Source organism: Ceratotherium simum, chromosome 33 (assembly GCF_057802395.1).
Source record: "Ceratotherium simum simum isolate JZ-2026a chromosome 33, ASM5780239v1, whole genome shotgun sequence".
In the NCBI taxonomy this organism is placed as follows: Eukaryota; Metazoa; Chordata; class Mammalia; order Perissodactyla; family Rhinocerotidae; genus Ceratotherium; species Ceratotherium simum.
In genome coordinates, this window is record NC_141932.1 from 11,335,000 (window position 1) to 11,345,532 (window position 10,533).

Consider the following 10,533-nt stretch of genomic DNA (forward strand, 5'->3'; position numbering starts at 1 on the left):
GCGTGCACCGATGCACCGCTTCTCCGGCCATGCTGAGGCCGAGTCCCACATACAGCAACTAGAAGGATGTGCAACTATGACATACAACTATCTACTTGAGCTTTGGGGGGAGAAAAAAAAGGAGGAGGACTGGCAATAGATGTTAGCTCAGGGCCGGTCTTCCTCAGCAAAAAGAGGAGGATTAGCATGGATGTTAGCTTGGGGCTGATCTTCCTCACCAAAAAAAAAAAAAAAAAAAAGGTTGGTTGAGGTGTGAGTTGATATTTGGAGTCAGGACTTAGGTTCCAAGTTGAGGTATAAATTGCAGTTGGTCGAGGATAAAACAGAACTGAGGGTTAGGACTGCATATGATTTGAAGTTTCGGGTTAAGACTTGGGCTTGTGTCAAGATTGGTGTTGCGAGTTGCGTCAAAGTAAGAACTGGAGTTAGAATTACGCTTGAAGTCAGAGACTGAGGTCTTTCTCACCCTCCCGTAAGCTCTTGATCATGTATGACCATGCCTTCTCAATGAATGGCATCACCATCCGTCAAGCAAGAGATCGTGAAGCCTTACCATCTACCTCCGTCACCACAAACTTCATTCAATCCATCACCAAGGCCTGTTGATGTTCTCTGCTAAATGCATCTTGAATCCATCCACTCATTGCCATCTCCACCTCCCAAATGGCCTCATCCAAGTCATCATCATTTCTCATTTGGACAACAGTAATGGCCTCCTCATGTCTCCACAATCCCTTTTTTTTTTTTTTAATAATTTTATTTATTTATTTATTTTTCCCCCAAAGCCCCAGTAGATAGTTGTATGTCATAGCTGCACATCCTTCTGGTTGCTGTATGTGGGACGTGGCCTCGGCATGGCCGGAGAAGCGGTGCGTCGGTGCGCGCCTGGGATCCGAACCCGGGCCGCCAGCAGCGGAGCGTGCGCACTTAACCGCTAAGCCACGGGGCTGGCCCTCCACAATCCCTTTAAAATCCATTTTTCGTATAGCAGCCAGATTGATATTTTGAAAATACAAATCTTGCTATATTATTCCCTGACTGAAGTCCAAGTGGTTCACCATTGTCCACAGGATAAAGTCAAACTCACCATGACATACAAGGTTCTTCACTGTCTGGTTCCAGCCAACTTCTGGTTTCTGAACTCCATCCATACTCCCCTTCCTTCTCAGAACCTTTGCACATGCTGTTTCCTCTACCAGATACACTCTCCAGGCTCCTTCCACTTTCTTCTAGGTAATGCTTACCATCCTTTTCACACTCAGCTCGTTGTCACTACCTGGCTCAAGACCCCCCCTGAAAGTGCTTTCATAATACTCTGTATCTTTCCTTCAGAGCACACATTATTGTTGTAATTTTACATTTGTTTACCAATGATTTGATTATTTTTCTTTTACACCAGACTATCAGCTCCTTGAACGAAGGGACTCTGTCCAGGTTTGTGCACCATGGTATCCTCAGCACATAGCCCAGCCTCGTACACAGCTGGTGTTCAATATGTATTTATTGAGCATATAAAGGATTGGGTCTGAGAGAGGATGTGAGAGGAGGGCTGGAGAGAGCTAGGACTGGAGGTAGAGTTGGGTTTGTTGATGAATGTGGTTAGAAGATATAGATTCAAGTTAGAATTGGATTGGGATTCATGGTTTGGGATCGGATTTGGGGTCTGAGTTGAGATTTGGATTCAGTGTGGAGGTCTTACTAAGGAAGATTTTGGCTGTGGGGACCAAGAAACTGAAAATCGGAAAGCAAGTCTGAAGAAGTCATGAGATGAAGAGTCTCCATAGTTGGTTAATTCACCAGCTCAGTGACCTTCTCAAAGGCCCCAATTATCTGCGTCTCTGTGTTAGGCCATCTGCAGTGTTTTGGCTTGGTCTGCCAGCAACTTCTCCCCCTGGTCCCAGGAGGGCAGCCACAGTTCCAGAATTTACAGCCATAAGAAGAAAAAAGACTTCATTCAGTGTTTCTGTTTGGAAGTAAGAAAGCCTTTCCCAGAAGTGCCTGGGAGTCTTCCCCTCACTCCTCATTGGCCAGACCTTCACCCAATGTCCATTTCTAAACCAATCACTAGCAAGCAGAATATGGTTTCCATGCTTGGTACAGTAAAACTTATAGTCATAATGAGGATAAAGAATTATCCAAAGAAAATCGGGGTTCTGATAGAAAGGCAGAAGGAGTGCAAGCTTGGGGAGGCAACAATAATGTCTACGGGGGGTTCAAATTGTAGGACAAAGGTAGAACTGAGTTGAAGTCAAGATATAAGGAGACAAGATTTGGGCTCAGAGCTGAAAAATGAATCACATTTTTGGGTCTGATTTAGAAGTTGGAGTCACTTTTAGGAATATATATTTTTTATGTGCATGAGGAAGATTGGTCCTGAGCTAACGTCTGTGCCCATCTTCCTCTATTTTGTATGTGGGATGCTGCCATAGCATGGCTTGATGAGTGGTGCGTCGGGATGTGCCCGGGATTCGAACCTGCAAACCCCGGGCCGCCAAAGCGGAGAGCACGAACTTAACCACTACGCCACTGGGCCAGCCCCAACACTTTTAGGAATTTGCCTTCTAGTAATAATCAGAAGATGGTTCCCATCTTTTACTCAAAGTAAAAGCCAACATCCTACATTGGTCTCCAAGTTCCCATGTGTTCCGGGTCCTGTTATGCCTCTGACCTCATTACCTGCCCTTCTTCCCCTTGCTCATTCAGCTCCAGTCAAAATGGCTTCCCTGCTAGAACATTCTAGGCACATCTCTTACCTAACTCACCTGGAACTCACTACCCCCAATTAGCTACATGGATCTATCCACCATCTCCTTCAAGATTTTGTTTAAAGGCCATCATGTGCAGTCTTTTCAATTATCTTTCCTAAGATTGTAACCACAGGCGTCCCTGAGAGTGGAGGGAACCAAAATCTCCCCATCTCTCTTCCATGCTTTTATTTTTCTCCATAACACTTACCACCACCTAACAAGCTTTATATTTTATGTACTTCTCTTTGTATTCACGGTCTCCTCCCACTAGAACAAGAGCCTCTATGAATGAATTTTTGTCTGTTTCATTGACTGCTGCTCCCTCAGGAGCCAGAATAGTTTCTGGCACAGAGTAAACGCTCAATGGATACTTCTTAAATGAATACAATGAGCAAAGATGAACCCACAAAGAAGTTCATCCCGGCATGGTTATAATTAAAACTCTCCACATGTACTTCGATTTGAAACAGATTACATAAATCAGGATACAACCATTGTATGGAATTTTATGCAACCCTTTTAAAAAAGGAGAAATGATCTAAAAGTACTAAGAGGAAAAATTGTTCAGGATATTTTATAGAGTAAATACAAGATTACATTAGAGAATGTTTAGTACAGACATTTTTGTTATAAATACATATGTACAGAAATCTATGTATCATATGAGAACACAGACATAATTGGTAACAGTAAGCATTTAGTAGGGTGGAGTTAGGGAAAGCCTTCTCTTTTTAATCCGTACCCCTATATTAGGGCTGGGATGGGTTCAGGCTCAAAGACATGACTGGGATCCAGACTGGACAAGTTCCCACAGGCTCTCCAGAATTAGGGTGTAGGGTCTAGGCCACCCCTGAGAGGGGGTGAGGGTGAGAAAAATGGCCACAGCGGAAGACTCAGGCCAAAGCCCATTCCCTGAGCTCTGCTTTTCCTTGAAGCCTGCTCCCGCCCCTCAGAGCCAGTATCTGGTCCCTCTGTCCTTAGCTGCCACCAGGGATGGTGGGGTCAGAATGTGCGGGGGGGGCGGAGGGGGGCAAAATAGTTGGCTCCTGCCCCCACCCGGACCTCAAGCGGGAGGGTGGAGAAAGAATAGACTTTGGCCAATCGCTTTAGCTGCCTCAGGGCTTCAAGATAACTGCAAATCCAGGAATGGGGTGTCCCAGAACCAGCTCCACCTGCACCCCAGGACGCTGGGGGCGGGGGCGGGGGTGGTATAAGAGGGCCGCCCTGCACAGGGCTGGAGACACTTGGCTCCCAATCAAGTCTGGAGCCCAAGTCAGATCAGACTCTCCTGAGGTGAGAATGGGCCTCATTTAGGGTGAAGGAGATGAGGCTGGCTGGGTAGCTGACTCTTGCTCCTGAGGGGAAGCGGGTAGGGGGGCCCTGGACTGCCGGGTCTGAAGGAGGAGGGGCTGGGGTCCCGGACTCAGGGGTCTGAGGAAGGGGGGCTGGGGGATGGACTCCCGGGTCTGAGGGAGGAGGGGCTGACGGATGGACTCCCGGGTCTGGGGGAGGAGGGGCTGGGGGCCCAGACTCCTGCTGCCTGAGCTCTTTGTCCTTCCTAGTCCAGCAGAAGAGACCCTTCCTCTGCCCGGCGGCCTGGAGAGGCTCAGAGAAGCCACCATGGCAGGATCCTTTCTCTCCACCGTGGTGATCCTACTGCTGTCCTTAGTCCTGGGATCCGCTGGACAAGAAGGTGAGGGCTGAACGGGCAGGCCTGACCTTGCCCCTGGGCCTTCCAGCATCCCCCCTGACCCTTTCCAGGACCCCGCTGTCTCCAAGGAGTCCCTAAGTCAGGACACCTCGCTGCTCCAGCAGCGTCATCCCACAGAGGACAAGACTCTTCTGCCTCTGCCCCCTTTCTTCCTGCTTCCTTCTGACTCCTGGGGTCTCTGCCCTCCAGGCCCTGTCTCCTGCATTCAGTGTCTCTCCCATCAGCTTCTGGGGTTGCCTCCAGACAAGACGCTCCTCCTGGGCGTCTGAGCGGACTCTCGCTGTCTCTCATCTCCATCTCCCCCTTATTCTGCACTCTTCTCCATTTCTGCCTCTGCCTCTCTCCATGCCTCTCTGTCTGTCTGTCTCCATCTCTGTCCTCCCCTGACCCTTGCTACCCACATTTTTCTCCATTTCTCTATCCAGCTGAGCGTGACAGGGGCGAGGATAAGATTATTGATGGAGTCCCATGTCCAAAAGGCTCCCAGCCCTGGCAGGTGGCCCTGCTCAGGGGTGATCAGCTCCACTGCGGAGGCGTGCTGCTCAACGAGCAGTGGGTGCTCACGGCCGCCCACTGCATGATGAGGTGGGTCAGCGCCTCCAGCCCTCCCTCTGGGCTCTGTCCCCCTCTCTCTGGGTCCCTGTCTCCCTCTCTCTGGTCTCTGTCCCCCTCTCTCTGGGCTCTGTCTCCCTCTCTCTGGTCTCTGTCCCCCTCTCTCTGGGTCCCTGTCCCCTCTCTCTGGGTCTCTGTCCCCCCTCTCTGGGTCTCTATCCCTCTCTCTGGTCTCTGTCCCCCTGTCTCAGTCACACCATCTCTCTCTGAATGTCACTCCTTTCTCTCAGTGAGTACAACGTGCACATGGGCAGCGATCAGCTGGATGATCCGAGAGCCCAGAAGATCAGGGCCACAAGGTCATTCCGCCACCCCAGCTACTCCACGCAGACCCATGTTAATGACATTATGCTTGTGAAGCTAAATAGCCGGGCCAGACTGTCATCAAGTGTGAAGAAAGTCAACCTGCCCTCCAGCTGTGATCCCCCTGGGACCACATGTACCGTTTCTGGCTGGGGCACCACCACCAGCCCTGTTGGTGAGGCTGCCTCTGTGGTCCAGGAGCCCTAGTGCCCTACCCCATCCTCCTTCAGACCCAGGAGTCCAGGTCCCCAGCCCCCTCCTCCCTCAGCCCTGGGAATCAAGACCCCAGCCCCTCCTCCCTCAGACCCAGGAGTCAGGCCCCTTTTCATGACCTTAGTGTTGAGCCCCCCAGCCCCTCTTCCTTCAGGGTCCAGGGCCCCCACCCTTTCCCCATCAGCACCCAGAGGTCCACAGGCCCGGGCATCTGACTAACCTCCCTCCTCCCCCGCCCCCAACAGAGACCTACCCATCGGGGCTCCGGTGCACAGATGTCAGACTCATCTCCTCCCAGGAATGCAAGAAGTTTTACAAGGACCTGCTGGGAAGTTCCATGCTGTGTGCTGGCATTCCCAACTCCAAGACCAACGCCTGCAATGTGAGACCCCCCTCCCTCGCGGCCCTGGGGCCCTGGCTGCTTCCTCAGCACAGAGCCCAGTCTTCCCCTCCATCCAAAATCTGTAGGCCTGGCCGTGGTCTTGAGCATTCCCTCTCACCTCGAGGCCCAGTTTTCCTAGCGCTCTCTACACAGTTCTCTGCCTAGGTCAGAGTGGGAGCCCAGGGGGCTGGCGGGGCCCTGGGGTTGGGGCAGAAAGTTGACTGGGAGGGACTGGGGGTGGGAAAGAGGGCCCAGGACTAGGGGAAGGCAAGTGAGGCACTAGCTTCAAGGTGGGGGAGAGGGACACTCAGTAATCAAGATAAATCATATTCTTTTTTTTTTTTTATAGTTTTATTTATTTATTTTTTCCCCCAAAGCCGCAGTAGATAGTTGTATGTCATTGTTGCACATCCTTCTAGTTGCTGTATGCGGGACACGGCCTCAGCATGGCCGGAGAGGCTGTGTTGGTGCCCGCCCGGGATCTGAACCCGGGCCGCCAGCAGCGGAGCGTGCGCACTTAACCGCTAAGCCACGGGGCCGGTCCAAGATAAATCATATTCTAATGCAAGACTGAAAAAAACAAAAATCCATCCAAAAAGTCCAAGATGAACAAAATATCAGAATTTTGAATAAAGAACGATCAGTCTTCCTGAATTTTCCATTTGCCTCAGGCTCCAGTATGGCTCAGTGCAGCACTGTGTTGACCCTGTCTTTATCTAAAATTGGGGTATCGTGTTTGGCATGGATTTTTTTTTTCATATTAAATTTGATTTTTTAAGGTACTGCATTACAATAGAATTTATCGCAGTTACTGAGATTTCATGCCGGAAGCTAATTTCTCACTCACCTCACCCGGGTCCGGGTCCAGGTCCTGGGCAAAGAACTATCTCTTGCCCTCTTTGCTCTCCTTCCTAATTTTTGTAGCCTCTCTGGCTCTGAATGTGGTCTTCCCACTTCCCTCTTTACATTTGATTTCATTTCATTGTTTTCCTCTGTGTTCTTTCTGTGTGTTGAGATAGATACACCTCCCCCTCCCTCCCCCTCCCCCTCCCCCTCCCTCTCTCCCCCTCCCCTCTCTACCCTCCCCCTCCCCTCCCCCTCCCTCCTCTCTCCCCGCCCACCTCTCTCTCCCCTACTCCCTCCCCCTCTCTGGGCTGTCTGCCTCTCTCTCTGCCTCTTTACCCAGCCCTTATATTTCTGCTTCCTCGTCCCCCTCCTCCTTCCCCTTTCTTCTCTCCATCCTTCTCTCTACCTCTCTCTTCCCCTTCTGTTTGACTCTTTCCCTCTCTGCATCCCTCTCCTCCGTGTGCCCCCACCCCCTTTGCTCACATCTGCACCCTCAGCTTTCAGGGGAGGTGGAATGGTGTGTGCTATGGATAGGGGTGAGGGGACAGGGATGTGTGTCCTAGAGAATGGGGGGGTCCCCTTTTCTGCTAGTGAGGGTCTGCTCCATGAATGTGCAAGCTGTGCAGTGGCATAGGGCCCCACGCTCAGAAAAGTCCCACGATTGTGTTAACGCACTCCTGTTGCTGTCTTGAAATTCTTAATTTTTGAGCAAGGGGACTCGCGTTTTCATTTTGCACTGGGCCTTGTGAATTATGTCTTTGGTCCTGCCCCCGTTTTCCAGAACCACCCTGTCCTTCTTGCATGAGCAAGCGGCATGTATCCATTCCCTGGAGATAATGCTCTTTCTGCCAGTGGCGTCGCCCTAGAGTCCTTAAGGATGGAAAATAAATGGGGTTCTGACCCCCAGAAGCCCCGCCCCTTCCCTGTGATTGGTCCCATTGGACGGGGCTCAAGCCAATGTCTTCAGGGAACCCGGTTTGCCCTCTCCGTGGGAATATGATCCTGCTCTCTCATTGGTCCCCAGAGGCAATGAGTGTCTTCCCATTGGCCAGTGTGGAAGTCTATGGGCTGGCCGGAGAAAGACTTCCTAACTGCTGGGTTTGTGAGACCTCTGTGTTGGTTGCTCTGAAGCCCAAGCTCATCTCCTGTCTCTCCTCCAGGGTGACTCAGGGGGACCACTGATGTGCAAAGGGACCCTGCAAGGCCTGGTGTCCTGGGGAACTTTCCCTTGCGGCCAACCCAATGACCCAGGTGTCTACACCCAAGTCTGCAAGTACATCGGTTGGATAAAGGAGACCATAAGAAAGCATCGCTAATGCCTCCATACTCGCATCTCTCCATCCCTACGCCCTGAACAGGAAATTCACAGAAACGTTGATGACCTACAGTCATATTTGGCTTTACCTCTCCTCAAAGACATATTAAAACTTCAACAATATGCCATGTGTGTAAACCAATCAAATTAGCAAGGACCTAAAACCAGAACAAGAAACACAAAAACCTCAGTGCTGGTAAAGATGCAGTGAAACCAGTAGTCTCAACCACTGAAACTGAAAATCATACCATTTTTGTGGTAGGCGGGTTGGTAAGGTGAATTGAGACCTTTATTCACCACCTTTGACCCAGTAGTTCTCGTTCTGGGAAGACACTACTGCTGAAAAAAAATCCAAAGTGTGGAGAAAGGTTTGAATTCATTGCAACATTATCTATCACAGCAAAATAGTGGAAACACTGAACATGTCCCAAATTAGTGGATTACTTAAGGAAACAATAGGCCAGATTGGGACAGGGATATTAGGAGGCTGCTAAGGATAATAATTATGCAGAGTTGTTAGTGTTAGTGCAAGAATGTTTATGCTCTGTGATGCCAAATGAAAAAAGGAAGATGAAAAAATATGTATGTATGTGATCCTCACCATGTAAAATGAAATATTCACAGAATAAAATCTGAAAAGTTGTGTGCCAAGCTGCATTCAGTGGTAGTCATGGGGTGCTTCCTTCCTTCCATTTATTTTCCTGTGGATGTAGGGTGCATGTTTATAACCTGAAAAATAAAGGTGGAAAAGCTATGAAGATCTAAGGTTGGGGAGAGGAGACCCTGAAGTGAGGGAGACTGGAAAGAAAACTGTATCTGTTTTTGAGCGCTTGCCTTGCCTCCCTGTCCAGGGGTGTGCTTCTCTCCATTTCCCAGGTCTCAGTTTTCCTCATCTGTAAAATGGGAGAGAGAGAGAGAGAGAGGAAGAGAAGGGAGAGAGAGAATATGCTTATTTCATCAGGAAGGGGATGTGAAGGTGTTTTTGAGCATCTCACAGGTAACAAAGGGAGAGGGAGGAGGTTTTCAGGATGGAGATGGTTGGCAGGAAGACAGGATACCTGAGTCTCACAAGGGCCTGCCAAGTGAGCAGCCAGTATCCCGGTGCCAGAGGAAGGTGGAGTGGGAACCTGGGTAGGTGGGCTCCTAGTCTCAAAGAAGACAGAGAAGGGGCCTCTGGAAGGCAGGAGGAAAGAGGGAGGAAGGAGTCGTCCTCCGTGACTCAGAGCCTGGCCACACCCCCGGCCTCCTGTCCTCACAGGCTCCCTGCACCGTCACACCTCAGACGCTGCTGACAGAGGGATCTTCTCCAGCCCACGACTCAGCTCTCCTACCTGTCTTTCCAGTTTCTCCCCCAGGATTCCTTCCCAGACAACGTCCTCCAGATCCTTCCTCTCCTCATCTCGTCTCCCTCTTGAGTGTCTCCTAAGCCCCCATTCCCCCACCCTTCCCTATATTGCAGAAGTTCTGCAGCCACAGATTCCATGTACACAGGAGGCTAATCCCTTCCTCCCGCAAAATACAGGAGTCTAGGCCTCCAGCCTCCTCCTCCCTCAGACAGGGAAGTCCGGGCCCCCAGCCCCTCTTCCCTCAGACCCAGGAGTCAAGAACCCTGGACCCTCCTCCCTCAGACCTGGGAGTCCAGGCCCCGGGACCCTCCTCCTTCATCCAGGCTCCCAGTCTCCTCCTGCCTCTGGGTCAGTGCCAAGTTTAAACAATGTCAAGGGTTTTTGGCCACCCGCCTCCATGAAGCTCCATCAACTTCCTCTCTCTCCAGCAAACCACCCAAACCAATATTTCATCTAAAAATTTAAAAAGTAGTAAAACATTGCAGTTACACTAAGTCAGCCTGGAGAGGCCTGGCCTGCCTCCCAGCTGCTCTTGTATACAAGCCTGGAGGTGGATTGGTTCGCAATGACTTGAGATAATACTCTTGTTGAAATAAAAAAAAAAAAAAAACTCACTTTCTTTGGGCAGACAGTATAGCATAGTAGTCAAAGCACCAACTCTAGAAACTGGAATTCTTGGGTCCCAATCCCAGTTCTGGCACCTACAAGCTATGCTTTTGAGCACATTGCTTCTGCATTCCTGTTCCTTCATCCTTGAAATGAGAGAAATAGCACCTATTTCCCAGGGCTGTTATGAAGATGAAATAAGCTTAATATGTGGAAAGTGCTAGAACATTGACACAGAATAAGCCTTCCATGAGTGTTGGGTCTTATTATTTGTGACTTTGGGTACCTCTTCTGGCTTATACTCTCATAATTTTCTTATAAAACGTTTTCTTTATTGAAGACTTTTGCAGAGCATGTGAATTTGGAGAAAAACACCCCATAAATAAGCATGCATGGCGTGTGGCAATGGCAAAACCATGAAGGCCACTGGCAAAGGCCTGCAGTTGGAGACT

At 50.1% G+C, this 10,533-nt stretch overlaps 1 protein-coding gene across 2 annotated transcripts; it reads left to right on the forward strand.

Moving 5' to 3' along the window:
• Positions 1-4,367: 4,367 nt before the first annotated feature.
• On the forward strand, positions 4,368-8,767 carry KLK7 (kallikrein related peptidase 7). 2 transcript variants are annotated; one of them, XM_087421286.1, is made up of 6 exons: positions 4,368-4,440; positions 4,683-4,690; positions 4,904-5,043; positions 5,301-5,548; positions 5,832-5,968; positions 7,975-8,767. In XM_087421286.1, exons 1-6 carry the CDS (start codon positions 4,368-4,370, stop codon positions 8,128-8,130), a joined length of 762 nt encoding a protein of 253 aa, XP_087277412.1. In that variant the 3' UTR covers positions 8,131-8,767. The 2 variants fall into 2 exon arrangements, with proteins under 2 accessions (XP_087277412.1, XP_004440391.1); XM_004440334.3 differs by lacking the exon at positions 4,683-4,690 and having other exon boundaries at positions 4,884-5,043.
• Positions 8,768-10,533: the final 1,766 nt, after the last annotated feature.

Coding starts and splice junctions, on each gene's coding strand:
- KLK7 (XM_004440334.3), top strand. CDS start 4,368: ATGGCAGGATCCTTTCTCTCCACCGTGGTGATCCTACTGCTGTCCTTA. Junction 5,044..5,300: donor GCCGCCCACTGCATGATGAG/GTGGGTCAGCGC, acceptor CCTTTCTCTCAG/TGAGTACAACGTGCACATGG. Junction 5,969..7,974: donor CCAAGACCAACGCCTGCAAT/GTGAGACCCCCC, acceptor TCTCTCCTCCAG/GGTGACTCAGGGGGACCACT.